This window comes from Heptranchias perlo, chromosome 21 (assembly GCF_035084215.1).
Source record: "Heptranchias perlo isolate sHepPer1 chromosome 21, sHepPer1.hap1, whole genome shotgun sequence".
In the NCBI taxonomy this organism is placed as follows: domain Eukaryota; kingdom Metazoa; phylum Chordata; class Chondrichthyes; order Hexanchiformes; family Hexanchidae; genus Heptranchias; species Heptranchias perlo.
Window position 1 is genome coordinate 48,132,102 of NC_090345.1, and position 16,294 is coordinate 48,148,395.

Below are 16,294 nucleotides of genomic sequence, written 5' to 3' on the forward strand. Positions count from 1 at the left end.
GTTGGCCTTTATTGCAAGGGGGTTGGAGTACAAGAGTAAGGAAATCTTACTACAATTGTACAGGGCTTTGGTGAGATCACACCTGAAGTACAGTGTACAGTTTTGGTCTCCTTACCTAAGGAAGGATATACTTGCCTTAGAGGCAGTACAACGAAGGTTCATTAGATTGATTCCTGGAATGAGTGGGTTGTCTTATGAGAAGGGATTAAATAGAATGGGCCTATACTCTCTGGAGTTTAAAAGAATGAGAGGTGATCTCATTGAAACGCATAACATTATGAGGGGCTTGACAGGGTAGATGCTGAGAGGCTGTTTCCCCTGGCTAGAGGGTCTAGAACTAAGGGGCATAGTCACAGGATGAGGGGTCGGCCATGTAGGACTGAGATGAGGAGAAATTTCTTCACTCAGAGGGTTGTGAATCTTTGGAATTCTCTATCCCAGAGGGCTGCGGATGCTCAGTCATTGAGTATATTCAAGGCTGAAATCGATAGATTTTTAGACTAAGGGAATTAAGGGATATGGGGTAGGGCAGGAAAGTAAGATCAGCCATGATCTGATTGAATGGCGAAGCAGGCTCGAGGCGCCGCATGGCCTACTCCTGCTCCTATTTCTGAATGTTATGTTCACAAAAGAGACATTAAAAACCATTTCTATACTTCACTATGTGTACTACTGTTGCTTTCTTCTCATTCCATAACTGCCAGCTTCACTTGGAAAGGCAACTTCAAGTTTTGATCATGGAAAATAGGTAGCCAAAATAAATGCCTGTATCTATAGCAGGTATTTTGGGGGAAAAAACTTCCAATACTGTGAATATGTTGCTACAACACACAAGGAAGTGAGTCTCTCACTCTTAAAGAAACATCTGCATCAAGTTGATCTGCTTAAAAAAAACAGCAGTCTAACAAACGGGGTGAAATTTGTGCAGTAGCACAAAATGGATGGTAGTGAACCAGCAGCTCGTTTACCGCCCCCCCACCCCGATTTTCTTTTCCACTGAAGACCAATTTCGCCCCCAAAGTCTTGAAGGTGTGTAGGTCGCTCCAAGTTAGTCATACAATAGCTGTCCAAGATAGCCTATTTAAAAGGTGTGACCATAAAGTAGACATAGGTCTAGCAGAAAAATCTAAGTCTAATTTGGCAGATGCAATACAATATTGGAAAATGTGAGGTTATGCACTTTGGCAGGAAAAATCAGAGAGCAAGTTATTATCTTAACGGCAAGAAACTGGAAAGTACTGCAGTACAAAGGGATCTGGGGGTCCTAGTGCAAGAAAATCAAAAAGTTACTATGCAGGTGCAGAAGGTGATCAAGAAGGCCAACGGAATGTTGGCTTTTATTGCTAGGGGGATAGAATATAAAAACAGGGAGGTATTGCTGCAGTTATATAAGGTATTGGTGAGAACGCACCTGGAATACTACAAAGGTGGTTTACTCGGTTAATCCCGGGGATGAGGGGGTGGACATATGAGGAGAGGTTGAGTAGATTGGGACTCTACTCATTGGAGTTCAGAAGAATGAGAGGCGATCTTATTGAAACATATAAGATTGTGAAGGGGCTTGATCGGGTGGATGCGGTGAGGATGTTCAAGGATGGGTAAAACTAGAACTAGGGGGCATAATCTTAGAATAAGGGGCTGCTCTTTCAAAACTGAGATGAGGAGAAACTTCTTCACTCAGAGGGTAGTAGGTCTGTGGAATTTGCTGTCCCAGGAAGCTGTGGAAGCTACATCATTGAATAAATTTAAAACAGAAATAGACAGTTTCCTAGAAGTAAAGGGAATTAGGGATTACGGGGAGCGGGCAGGAAATTGGACATGAATTTAGATTTGAGGTTAGGATCAGATCAGCCATGATCTTATTGAATGGTGGAGCAGGCTCGAGGGGCCAATTGGCCTACTCCTGCTCCTATTTCTTATGTTCTTATTTAGAACCGAGATGAGGAGAAATTTCTTCACACAGAGGGTGGTGAACCTGTGGAATTCTCTACCACAGAAGGCAGTGGAGGCCAAGTGATTAAATGTATTCAAGGAGATAGATATATTTCTTAATGCTAAAGGGATCAAGGATATGGGGAAAAAGCGGGAACAGGGTACTGAGTCAGACGATCAGCCATGATCATTTTGAATGGCGGAGTAGGCCCGAAGGGCCGAATGGCCTACTCTTGCTCTTATTTTCTATGTTTCTATGTTTCTAATTGAGGCTTTCTGTGGTGTGGAAATGGTCCTTCAATTTATCTTGACAACAATATCTTAAAAACAAGAAGTGGCTTCTCCTGAGTTTGAAATCCACACTACGAACCTTATGAGATGAAGGATAAAACAATGGAATTGCAATTTCCTGCCTTAAATGAAACTTACGACCAGAATCAGAAGCTTTAGGCGTACTCTAATAAATATTCAGGTCACTTATAATTAATAATAAAAACAGAAAATTCTGAAAAAGCTCAGCAAATGAGGCAGCATCTGTGGAGAAAGAAACTGAGTTAATGTTTCAGGTCGAAGAACTTTCATCAGAACTGGAAGATGTTAAAGAGTTTAAGTTTTTAAGCAAGTACAGAGCCAGGGAAAGGGGGGAGGGAGGGGAGAAAAGAACAAAAAGGGTAGAGGACAAGAGTGATTAAATGACAAAAGGGATGATGGTGCAAGGCAAGGAGGGTGGTAATGAGACAAGTTAAGAAACAAAAGATCAGTCTAAAGGCAACAGCAGAAAATGGCAACAGCAGTCTAATAAATTTTTAAAAAATTAAAAATGGGAGCAGTAGTTATGATCTGAAGTTATTGAAATCAATGTAGAGTCTAGAAGGTTGTAAAGTGCCTAATCGAAAGATGAGGTGCTGTTCCTCGAGCTTACGCTGAGCTTCATTGGAACAGTGTAAGAGGCCGAGGACAGAGAGGTCAGAGTGGGAGTGGGACGGGGAATTAAAATGGCAAGCAACCGGCAGGTCAGGGTCACACTTGCGGACTGAGCAGAGGTGTTCAGCAAAGCGATCACCCAATCTGCGTTTGGTCTCCCCAATGTAGAGACTGCATTGTGAGGAGCAAATACAGTATACTAAATTGAAAGAAGTACAAGTAAATCGCTGTTTCACCTGGAAGGAGTGTTTGGGGCCCTGGACAGTGGGGAGGTGAAAGGGCAGGTGTTGTATCTCCTGCACTCGCACAGGAAGGTGCCGTGGGGAGGAGAGCAGGTGTTGGGGTTGATGGAAGAGTGGACCAGGGTGTCGCGGAGGGAGGTCACATATAATTGTTTGACTGCCAGCTCCTCAAGCTTCTAGCTGACACCATACTATGAAGAAAGCAGCCTTTCACTTTTTAAAAAAAACACTCTCAGGATGTGGATTATGCTGGCATATCCATGTTTATTGACCATCCCTAGTTGCCCTCCAGTGTTGGTGGCAGGCCCTCCTGAATCGCTGCAGTGCTTGTGGTGACTGATTCCACAATGTGCTGGGGTAGGAAATCCTCTTACTGTTCTGCATTGTAGTAGTGTTTTACAACTGTTGGGCTTTCTAAGCCAGTTCAAGGGCATTAAGAGAGTCAACCATATCTTGTGGAACTGGTGTTGCATGTAGGATAGACCAAGTAGCAGCAGAGTGTTCCCATCCCCAAATACTGTGGTAGACAAGAATAAGGGTTTTAGATTACATGTGATGAAGAACCTGTAGAGGTTGAGGACAGAGGTGACAGTTGAGCAGACTTTAGTGCAGGATAGAAAGTGGGCAGCAGAACTCTGGATGAGTTGGCGTTCATGTAGGCTGGAGCTAGAGAGGCCGGAAAGGAGTGAAGAGCACTGGAACAGTGGAGTCTGAAGGTGAAGAATGCATGAAGTCAGATGATGCAAGGACTGAGGCAGTCAATATTTTGGAAGGGATGCGGAGAGTTTTGGTGATAGACTGGGTGTCTGGTTTCAAGGATGAGCAGGTCACCAAGATTGTACACCACCAGACAAGAGTCTGAATAAGTAGCAAGAAAGGGCGTTTGGATCAAGGTTTGAGGCACAGTTTCTTTTTGGGAACTGAAAAGGATGGCTTCAGTCTTGCCAATGATAAGCTACACAAAGCTCTGGTTTGATGTACGGCAAGCACTCAGATAGTACAGTAAAACTTGTGGAATTGAGGATAGTGGCAAAGAGTTAAAGCTGGCTTACAAAAATGATGCTGACAGCAACAACTTGCATTTACATTGCAATGCATTTCAGAAGCGTAAAGAGCCAGAAGGGGAGATTAAGGAGGGATGACCAAAACCTGGGTCAAAGGTCTTCAAGGTGGAAAGGGAGGTGGAGATGCAGAGGATTTAGGAACATAGGAATACGAGGAGGCCATTGTGCCCCTCGAGCCTGCTCCGCCATTCAATTAGATCATGGCTGATCTGTATCTGAACTCCATATCCTTTGATACCATTTCCTAACAAAAATCTATCAATCTCAGACTTGAAAGTTCCAACTGTCCCAGCATCCACAGCCTTTGCGGTTGGGGGGAGGGGTGGAGGATTCCAGATTTCTACTATGCTTAGTGTGAAAAGGTGCTTCTTAATTTCCCTCCTAAATGGCCTAGCTCTAATTTTAAGATATGTCTCCTTGCTCTCGATTTCCCCACTAGAGGAAATAGCTTCTCCGTATCTAACCAATCAAGCCCTTTTAACATTTTAAACCCCTTGATCAGATCACGGAGTCGAAGGAATAGACCGTTCGGGGAAAGAGTTGCAAGGCAGGATGAGGTTACATGGTAGGAGGTGCGAGGCCAGAGGAAATCAGACACAAGGAAAATCATTCTAAGTTAGGCACTGCGGACTGGGAGCCATTATGGTTAGTGAGGAGAAGGGTGATGGGCAAGCTGGAACATGCTTTCTGTGTAACTATGGGACCATTATATTCAGCAGACCGAGAGACATCTTGATAGGGACTGGTACCAAAAGCTGGTAAAGGGTTATGGAATGCAGATGCAAATGGAGTAGTGCAGCTAGAAACAGTATAAATGGGGTAAAATCGTAGCTATAGGTTGGGTGAAGGGAGACATCTGGAGGGGTTGAGCTCAACTGGCTGTAATGTGTGTAGCTTCTGCATCTGCATCTCATATAATCTCATTGTTGGCCATGTGTATATGCAATATCTAATCTTTGATAAACCTTCAAGCATTTTTGACTGTGTTTGAACTTGTTATTAATACAGGCACAAGATTCCTGCCTTTGTATACTGGAACAAAAACATTTTTTTAAAAATTCGTTCATGGGATGCAGGCATCGCTGGCAAGGCCAGCATTTATTGCCCATCTCTAATTGCCCTCGAGAAGGTGGTGGTGAGCCACCTTCTTGAACCGCTGCAGTCCATGTGGTGAAGGTTCTCCCACAGTGCTGTTAGGAAGGGAGTTCCAGGATTTTGACCCAGCGGCGATGAAGGAACGGCGATATATTTCCAAGTCGGGATGGTGTGTGACTTGGAGGGGAACGTGCAGGTGGTGTTGTTCCCATGTGCCTGCTGCCCTTGTCCGTCTAGGTCGCAGGTTTGGGAGGTGCTGTTGAAGAAGCTTTGGCGAGTTGCTGCAGTGCATCCTGTGGATGGTACACACTGCAGCCACAATGCGCCAGTGGTGGAGGGAGTGAATGTTTAGGGTGGTGGATGGGGTGCCAATCAATCAGGCTGCTTTGTCCTGGATGGTGTCGAGCTTCTTGAGTGTTGTTGGAGCTGCACTCATCCAGGCAAGTGGAGAGTATTCCATCACACTCCTGACTTGTGCCTTGTAGATGGTGGAAAGGCTTTGGGGAGTCAGGAGGTGAGTTACTCGCCACAGAATACCCAACCTCTGACCTGCTCTTGTAGCCACAGTATTTATATGGCTGGTCCAGTTAAGTTTCTGGTCAATGGTGACCCCCAGGATGTTGATGGTGGGGGATTCGGCGGTGGTACTGCCGTTGAATGTCAAGGGGAGGTGGTTAGACTATCTCTTGTTGGAGATGGTCATTGCCTGGCGCGAATGTTACTTGCCACATATCAGCCCAAGCCTCGATGTTGTCCAGGTCTTGCTGCATGCAGACATGGACTGCTTCGTTATCTGAGGGGTTGCTAATGGAACTGAACACTCTGCAATCATCAGCAAACATCCCCATTTCTGACCTTATGATGGAGGGAAGGTCAGTGATGAAGCAGCTGAAGATGGTTGGGCCGAGGACACTGCCCTGAGGAACTCCTGCAGCAATGTCCTGGGGCTGAGATGATTGGCCTCCAACAACCACTACCATCTTCCTTTGTGCTAGGTATGACTCCAGCCAATGGAGAGTTTTCCCCCTAATTCCCAGACTTCAATTTTACTAGGGCTCCTTGGTGCCACACTTGGTCAAATGCTGCCTTGATGTCAATGGCAGTCACTCTCACCTCACCTTGGAATTCAGCTCTTTTGTCCATGTTTGGACCAAAGCTGTAATGAGGTCTGGAGCCAAGTGGTCCTAACAGAAGGATGGTCAGAAGGGCGTTGGAGTAATTGAGTCTGGAGTTGCCAAAGGCATAGATGAGGGTTTTAGCAACAGATGGGCTGAGACAGGGGAAGGTGATGATGTTACAGAGGTGGAAGTAAGCAGTCTTTGTAATGGAGAGGATATGGAGCCAGCTTAGCTCACTATCAAACAGGTCTGGTTCAGCCTAAGACAGTGGCTATGGAATCGTTTGTCAGGGCATGGCGTTTGTGGCATAGGCGGAAGATAATGGTTTCAGTCGTCCCAACATTTAGCTGGAAAAAATTTCAGTGCATTCAAGATTGAGTGTCAGACAAGCAGTCTGAAACACAGACAACAGAGGGGTCAAAAGAGGTGCAGCTGGGTCTCATCAGCGTACCTGCAGAAGCTAACCCCACGTCTGCAAATGATGCTGCCAGGCAGCAACATGTAGATTAGGATGAGGATCACTGGGGGATTCCCAAGGTGGCTCAAGGGTGGGAAGATAGGTAAGAGTGGAATCAATCAAGTTGCATGGAGCTGGACAATGGAGAAGAGGCGTTGGAGGAGTACAGTGTGGTCAACAGTGTTAAAGGCTGCAGAGGGGTTACGGTCAGTTACATAGAATCTCATTCCTGACATTAGGGCTATTTCAGTGATGTGGGAGGGGTGGAAACCTGATTGGAAGGATATCAAATAGGGAGCTGCAGGAGAGATGGAAATAGGAATAGCAGTAGGCCATTCAGCCCCTCAAGCTCGTTCTGCCATTCCATTAGATAGATCTGGGAATTGACAACACGCTCAAGGACTTGGGAGAGGAAAGGAAAGTTAAAGATGGAGTCATAATTACAAAGGACAGAGGGCTCAAGGGTAGGTTTTTTTTAAAAAAGGGGTGATGACAGCAATTTTGAATCGAGGGAATATTTTACAATTTCAGCAAGCATGGGGCCTAGGAAGGGAAGTTGGGTGATCAGGGCCAAAAAACATAGTATCATAAAAAGGTTACAGCACGGAAGGAGGCCATTCGGCCCATTGAGTCTGCGCCAGCTTTATGCAAGAGCAATCCAGCTAGTCCTGCTCCCCCGCCCCATCACTGTCGCCCTGCAAATTTTTTCCTTTCAAGCACTTATCCAGTTCCCTTTTGAAAGCCACGATTGAATCTGCCTCCACCAACCCCTCGGGCAGTGCATTCCAGATCCTAACCACTCGCTGTGTAAAAAATGTTTTTCCTCATGTCACCTTTGGTTCTTTTGCCAATCACCTTAAATCTATGTCCTCTGGTTCTTGACCCTTCCGCCAATGGGAACAGTTTCTCTCTACCTACTCTGTCTAGACCCTTCATCGTTTTGAATACCTCTATCAAATTTCCTCTCAATCTTCTCTGTTCCAAGAATAGTCCTAGCTTCTCCAGTCCATTCACGTAACTAAAGTCCCTCATCCCTGGAATCAGTCTAATAAATCTCTTCTGCACCCTCTCTGAGGCCTTCACATCTTTCCTAAAAAGTGCGGTGCCCAGAACTGGACACAATACTCCAGTTATGGTCAAACCAGTGTTTTATGAAGGTTCATCATGACTTCCTTGCTTTTGTACTCTATGCCTTTATTCATAAAGCAGAGGATTCCGTATGCTTTTTTAACCACTTTCTCAACCTGCCCTGCCACTTTCAACGATTTGTGCACATATACCCCCAGATCTCTCTGTTCCTGTACTCCTTTTAGAATGGTGCCCTCTAGTTTATATTGCCTCTCCTCGTTCTTCCTACCAAAATGTATCACTTCGCATTTTTCTGCGTTAAATTTCATCTGCCACGTGTCTACCCATTTCAACAGCCTGTCTATATCCTCTTGAAGTCAATCACTATCCTCCTCACTGTTCACTACACTTCCAAGTTTTGAAATTGTGCCCTGTACTCCCAAGTCCAAGTCATTAATATGTATCAAGAAAAGCAGTGGTCCTAGTACCAACCCCTGGGAAACACCACTGTATACCTCCCTCCAGTCCGAAAAACAACTGTTCACCACTACTCTCTGCTTCCTGTTACTTAGCCAATTTTGTATCCATGCTGCGACTGCCCCCTTTATTCCATGGGCTTCAATCTCGATGACAAGCCTATTAGGTGGCACTTTATCAAACGCCTTTTGAAAGTCCACATATACATCGACCACATTGCCCTCATCTTCCCCTCTCTGTTACCTCATCAAAAAACTCAATCATGTTTGTTAACAAGATTTGCCTTTAACAAATCTGTGCTGGCTTTCCCTAATCAATCCACACTTGTCCAAGTGACTGCTAATTCTGACCTGGATTATCGTTTCTAAAAGTTTCCCCACCACCGAGGTTAAACAGACCGGCCTGTAGTTGCCAGGTTTATCCTTGCCCTCTGCCTCCATGAGTAGATCTCCCTTTTGGTCCCCAATCGGCCCCACCCCTCCTCTTACTACCTGTTTACACGCCTATAGGAGGGCTTTTGGATTCCCTTTTACGTTGGCTGCCAGTCTATTCTCACACTCTCTCTTTGCCCCTCATTTCCTTTTTCACTTCCCTTCAACTTTCTATTTTCAGCCTGAATCTCACTTGTATTAACCTGATATCTGTCATACGCCACTTTTTTCTGTTTCATCTTACTCTCAATCTCTTTTGTCATCCATTTAATTGCCCTACCTTTCTCCCGCGTGGGACTGTACATAGACTGTACCTGAACCATCTCCTCCTTATAGGCCGCCCATTGTTCAATTACAGTTTTGCCTGCCAATCTTTGATTCCAATTTACCCGGGTCAGATTTCTTCTCATCCCACTGAAATTGGTCCTCTTCTAATTGAGTAATTTTACTTTACAGTGGTCCATGTCCTTTTCCAGAGCTATTCTAAACCTTATGATACTATGATCGCTGTTCCCTAAATGTTCCCCTTCTGACACTTGCTCCACTTGGCCCACCTCATTCCCCAAAACTAGATCCAGCAACGCCTCCTTCCTCGTTGGGCCGAAAACGTACTGGTCAAGAAATTTCTCCTGAACACACTTCAAAAATTCCTAACCTTTTTGGCCCTTATATTACTATCCCAGTCTATATTAGGGTAGTTGAAGTCCCCCATTATCACAACTCTATGGCCTTTGCAACACTCTAATTTCCCTGCAAATTTGCTCCATTATCTCCTTCCCACTAGTTGGTGGCCTTTGGATACACCCAGTAGTGTAATGGCACATCTATTGTTTCTTAACTCTAAACAAATAGATTTTGTCTTTGACCCCTCCAGGACATCCTCTCTCCAGCACTGCAATATTCTCCCTTATCAATACTGCCACGCCACCCCCCACTCCTTTCTTCCCTATCTTTCCTGAACACCTTGTATCCAGGAACATTTAGTACCCAATCCTGCTCTTTTTTGAGCCAGGTCTCAGTTATCACCACGACATCATATTCCCATGTGGCTAATTGTGCCTGCAGCTCACCAAGGGTGACATCAGCTGTGTCAGTTTCTCCACACCCCTCCATCACTCAAATCCATCTATGTCTGAACTTGCAGTACTCCGATCTCAGGATTGCACCAAACAACTTTTCCACTTCAAAGCGACATCAACTAGGAATTGAGATAGGTCGCAGCATCAAGTCCAACTATCTGAGTGTGGGGGGGGGGGGGTGGGGAGGAAAAGAGGCACGAAAGGAATGAATATCACACCGATAACACACACTGCCCAACTCTATCACCTAACTTTACACACATTCAACCTGCAACCAACACCTATATTTCCTTTAGTAATATGATCCCACCTAGAATGTGATTTACTGATTTAACCATTTATCACGTGCACCAGGTGGCCCCATGAACAGCTTCTCGAGCTTTTTAGAAATCCTCAGATGTATCTTCTCGCACAGACATAAACTGCCAGAAGTGTGATGGAATTCTCTCCACTTGCCTGGATGAGTGCAGCTCCAACAACACGCAAGAAGCTCGACACCATCCAAGATAAAGCAGCCCGCTTGATTGGCACCCCATCCACCACCCTAAACATTCACTCCCTTCACCACCGGCGCACTATGGCTGCAGTGTGCACCATCCACAGGATGCACTGCAGCAACTCGCCAAGGCTTCTTCGACAGCACCTCCCAAACCTCTACCACCTAGAAGGACAAGGGCAGCAGGCGCATGGGAACAACACCACCTGCACGTTCCCCTCCAAGTCACACACCATCCCGACTTGGAAATATATCGCCGTTCCTTCATTGTCGCTGGGTCAAAATCCTGGAACTCCCTTCCTAACAGCATTGTGGGAGAACCGTCACCACACGGACTGCAGCGGTTCAAGAAGGCGGCTCACCACCACCTTCTCGAGGGCAATTAGGGATGGGCAATAAATGCCGGCCTTGCCAGCGACGCCCACATCCCGTCAACGAATTTTAAAAAAAAAATCCAACAGGTTATACCCGTCGCACGCGGTTTCTCGAGACGGTAACGGTCACTGTCACTATGCTCAATGGGTAAGCACACCACACTACTTCTAGAAAACTCAGGATTCGTAGTTTATTTTCTTTCAGGAGTGAGGTAGGGTTGGGGCCAAATGGGAGACTACATTGCAAGCAGTGTACGAAGGTGAGGAGGTAAAATCATTAGGAACAACGTGAACCGGCTTGAGGACGTAATCGAGGCTGATACTCCCAAGTGCAGCACCAAGAGGGTGCTGCTGCTGCAGTGATAGAAGTACTATCCTTTGAACTAGATATTAAACTGAAGCTCTATGTACCTGTTGAGGTAGTTGCACAGGATCTCATGTCACTGTTTGAAGAGCAGAGAGTTGTCCTGCCAACATCTTTCCCTCAATCAATGCCACCAAAAACAGCTTAACTGGTCATTCATCTCATTTACTATATTGTGTTCTCCAACCTTGACATCACATCAATATCAAACCTGCTGACGAAGGAGGTGCTGTTGTATGGTGTAAGGGCTTCTTCCTTGCAGAGCCTGAATCCCAGCTCCTCCTATCTCCCCTAGACCATGACTCCATTAATGAACACCAAGCCATCATCTCTCAACTGTCACTGACCTCATCTCTAGAGATTTCCCCCCACCCAACCTCATGGTCCCCCAACCTACTTCTACCTCTTCCCCAAGATCCACAAATAGAACTGGCCCAGTAGACCTATTGTTTCAGCCTGCTCCTGCCCCATGGAACTTATTTCCTTTTATCTCAACTCCATTTTTTCTCTGCTTGCCCAGTCCCTACTCACCTACATCCATGACAATTTAATTATTTTTAGTTTCTGATGAAAGGTCATTGACTTGAAACATTAACACTACCTTCCTCTTGCCAAACATGACACCTGACCCATTGAGTGTTTCCAGCATTTTCTGTTTTATTTCATATTTCCAGCAGCAGTATTTTGCTTTTTGTTTTATACTAAAGATATCCACAAACCATTTCAAGAACTTACTGAGAGCCACTGCGAGAATACAAACAATCTTTTTAAATATATTGTCCATGATATATACATATGATTATTCTAGAATTGGTCGAATCAACCCCTTCACCTATACATGCAGAACAACATAGAGACATCCTGCAATGAAGCATAAAAAATTAGTCGGTCAGTGAACAGATGATTGCTACCATGGTTAAAAATAGCATCCATAAATGTGATGTCACACTGTAGCTTCAACTGACAAAAAGAACTCTCAAAAGATTCTGCTGGACACTTATCTGTGCCACCTCCATGTGTTCTGACAAGCTAATTCTCTAAATTAGTATTGGAGAGCAAGAACAGTATTTGATGGGCAGCAATTAAGAGGCACATGATGAATGGTCTGGGACCAAACATAAGTCTGATGGGAAGAACTTCATATTCATATAGTTGTTTACTTAAATGCAGAATCTTGGGAATTTCTAATAGCAGGGTTGAAATACAACAACTTGCATTTATATTGCGCCTTTAACGTTGTAAAACATCCCAAGGCGCTTCACAGGAGCATTATCAGACAAAATTTGACACCAAGCAAAATATTTGGACATGTGACCAAAAGCTTGGTCAAAGAGGTAGGTTTTAAGGAGCTTCTTAAAAGGAGAGCGAGGCAGAGGGGTTTAGGGAGCGAATTCTAGAGCTTGGAACCTAAACAGCTGACGGTCCAGCAGCCAATAGTGGGGCAAAGGAAATCGGGGATGTACAAAAGGCCAGAATAGGGAGAATGCAGAGTTCTCGGAGGTAGGGCTGGAGGAGGTTACAGAGATTTGCGGGGGGAGGGGGGTGAGGCCATAGAGGGATTTGAACACAAGGATGAGAGTTATAAATTTGGGGCATCGCTGGACCAAGAGTCAGTGTAGGTCAGCGATGGGAAAACAGGACTTAGTGCAAGTTAGGATACTGGCAGCAAAGTTTTGGATGAGCTCAAGTTTACAGAGGGTGGAAGATGGGAGGCCGGCCAGGAGAGCATTGGAGTAGTTGAGTCGAGGTAACAAAGAAAGGCATGAATGAGAATTTCAGCAGCAGATGGGCTGAGGCAGGGGCAGAGACAGGCGATATTACGTAGGTGGAAGTAGATGGTCTTGGTGATGGACATGAAAACTATACTTCCAAAATAATTTCTTAGGCAAAATGGCTGAATGTGAGGCAGACCGACCATCTTCAACTTCTCTTTTTGATATGTCTGTTCAAGTTTCTTTTTGAAACTTGATTTACAGTACATTTGTGTTACATATTTTCAAATACTAGCAGTCTGATTTATTTCTGGGTTGCCAGAGCTCTGAAATCCACCCATTTCAGAGAATTGGCAGCAACAGATAAATAACCACATGCAATTTTGTCCATGCTCAGTTGATTAAAAAGTGGCAATCATAACTCTTATTTTCTGGCATAAGACCATCACCGATGATAAGGAAATATCTGTACTGACAACATGAAAACCTAATTTCAGCAATGTATGAGTAGGCAGTGGCGGAATCAGTGGGGGCGCAGGGGGTTATGACCCCAATAATCATTGAGGTCAGCGATGCGGCTTTGGAGGACAGACCCCATTTCGCTCTCAGGAACTTCTGTGGTCCATCTTTGACCTGCATGTCTTTACGGTTCCTAGCTCAGCCTTCGGACTAGACCTGCCAGCAATCCCCAGTTCCAAGCTCGGTCCCCTTCCTGCCAAATCTCGTGTTCGACCCTGCCCGTCGGCCAAACCTAGCTCTGCCAATGTGAGTCGGCCATGGGTTCAGCCTGCATGTACCCAGAAAGAACATTCTTCAGCAATAGCAGCAGTTTATATGATCCGACACGTGGTACTGAAGGAGGTACTTTGTATCAACTAAGACACTAGCAATGTCTTCGACAGCACCTCCCAAGCCTGCCTCCTAGAAGGACAAGGGCAGCAAGCACATAGGAACAACACCACCTGCACGTTCCCCTCCACCATCCCGACTTGGAAATATATCGCCGTTCCTTCATCGTCGCTGGGTCAAAATCCTGGAACTCCCTTCCTAACAGCACTGTGGGAGAGCCTTCACCACATGGACTGCAGCGGTTCAAGGCGGCGGCTCACCACCACCTTCTCAAGGGCAATTAAGGATGGGCAATAAATGCTGGCCTCGCCAGTGACGCCCACATCCCACGAACTAATAAAAAAAAAGTGTCATTTACAGTAGTCCTGCTACCACTCGTGACATTGCTAACGTAGATGCGCCTTTAGAAACATTTGAGCAGCAAAGCCACATGCACCACTTGTTCTTTTTGTCCCCCTCACTGCCCAGGTAATGGCAAGTTTTATTTCCAAAACAATGCACCACAAATTGCAGTATATTCTTTTGTCATCAGTTTTCTACCTTTATTAAAGTAGATGTCTTTATTGAAGTAACATTTTTTCCCTAGCATTTTGCAAATTATTTTCAGTCTCTACATACTATTTTCTCTGTTAACTAGCACTATTATCTTGCCTGAAATGTTTGTATAGTGAGGGGAGGTGAATACGATATGCCAACAAGGGATTTGCTGTTGTTCACTCAAATATTTGCATTTAACACTCTTAGATGCAGGTACTTGTTTGACATTAATTGTACTGCCCTGCTCACAGTGTTCTGTGCTCTTCGTAAATGGAGCGCTACACATCCTTATTTAACTGGGACAAAATAATACATACCAGAAATTTCTCTGATAATTGTAAAATATCAAATATTTGCTGGCAAGAGGACCCTGGAGTTATGTTTGCTTTACTAGCAAGCTGCTCTGGTAACAGCAATCTGATTGACATTTTCAGGCTCTCTGATGACACAGTAAGTGCATTCAGTGAGTATATGATGGCTCAGCAAGTTTATTCAGTGAGTCGATGAGATGTACAGATCAGTAAGGTCCTGGGTTCAATCCCCAACTCTGTGCTGAGTTAACCTAGGCAGCAACAAAGGTTGGCCTCAGTGACCTTGGATTAAAGAGGGGAGAAAATGAGTCAGCTAGGCTTCTCGCTCTTGTTGGCTGAAAGTGCATGTGTGGAAATATCAGACGAGGACAGGATCAGGCTAGTCAGTGTTTGAATAGGTTATCAACACTCCATTATCAATGGGTATTTGGGTGATATGAGAAGGCAACCAGCATCTGTGGAACTGTACCCCCAGCGAGCAGTCAACAGGAGATGGGGAGCGAGCTAGCAACAAAAAAGTCAAATGTTTCTGTTTTGTGTATTATTCTCTTCTTTAAAAGGGAGGACTTCAATCAAGGAGTATGCATTTAGACACATCCAGAGAGCTTGACTCATCAGCAGCTGGATATACAAGTGAAATATTTAATCGTCTACACCCAAATTATTATTTTTTTCTCTTTATAGACACGGATGGCGGGTCTGCTGTGCATTGTCAGCATTTTCTGTTTTCCTTCCACCTCTTCTCAAATCATTAATGTTTAAGCTTCATATGGCTCTTGCACACTCACCTGACGAAGGAGAAAGCCTCCAAAAGCTTCTGATTTTCAAATAAAACTGTTGGACTATAACCTGGCGTTGTAAGATTCCTAGCATATTAAAAATGACAGGTGGAAAACAGTTCCCTGGAAATGAGTGGTCAAAACACGAAATGCTACACAAGATCCCATCATTGCATTTGGCAGAATTACCTGGTCTTTTTCTTGCTTTATCATGTCCCAACTGAGCCAGATCGTTGCATCCACATGTATAAACAGTACCATCGTCCAGAACAAAAACAGTATGCCTGCGACCACATCCCACATCGCGAATCCTTTTGTTTTGAAAGAATTCGCACGTCCTCGGCTCTAAAACAATCTCCTCGTCTATGCCACCCAATCCGAGTTGTCCAAAGGACGTATTACCCCAACACAACATGGCTAATTCTGGACAGGTTCGAGCTCTGGTGCCTCAATCGGCCTTCCTCGGTCCGACTGACCCCTGCAGAGTTTTAAAAATAAAGGGGCAGATGAGTTAATCAGAGCAGAATCTCAAAGTGAGCAGAACGACAGGTCCATTAAAGCCCCAGCCCCGCCAGGCACTCTCGGGCCAGCTCCCCCACCCCACCGCCACCCCGCTGCTCTCAGCACTGGGAGGATCGAGAGGCTGGACCTTCCCCTTCCAGAGCGACACCAGCTGGGGGGGGGGCGGCGGCCCCGGAGAGCGCGGAACGGGCGAACACCGCACCGACAGCACAAACTGCCCCGCTCCATCACCCGTGCCATCGACAGATACCACACCGCGGCTCATCCTGCAGCCAACACCTTGAGGGCCCGGCCCGGCCCGCCCGCCCGGCGCGGCCATTTACTGACCTGACCCGGCGGCCCCTCAGCAGTTTTCTAGAAAGCTTCAGAAGCACCTCCTTCAGGCGCCCAAACACCGACGGAAGTGACGTCACAATCCGTCAGGTCACGCCCGCCCCGCGCGTCGCGAGAAGGTTCGCGGTGA

At 45.6% G+C, this 16,294-nt stretch overlaps 1 protein-coding gene across 4 annotated transcripts in view; it reads right to left on the bottom strand.

Moving 5' to 3' along the window:
* The window catches only part of herc4 (HECT and RLD domain containing E3 ubiquitin protein ligase 4), a 124,184-nt gene extending 107,945 nt beyond the window's left edge, over positions 1 to 16,239 (bottom strand). For 3 of the 4 annotated variants that reach the window (XM_068002623.1, XM_068002626.1, XM_068002625.1), the window contains exons 1-2: positions 16,159 to 16,239; positions 15,499 to 15,787 (exon numbers count right to left, since the gene is read on the bottom strand). In XM_068002623.1, coding sequence (XP_067858724.1) covers positions 15,499 to 15,724 — 226 coding nt within the window. In that variant the 5' untranslated portion in view covers positions 15,725 to 15,787; positions 16,159 to 16,239. Of the gene's footprint in view, positions 1 to 9,878; positions 9,974 to 15,498; positions 15,788 to 16,158 lie in introns of those variants that run through there. The other variant, XM_068002624.1, reaches the window with a different exon arrangement.
* Positions 16,240 to 16,294: the final 55 nt, after the last annotated feature.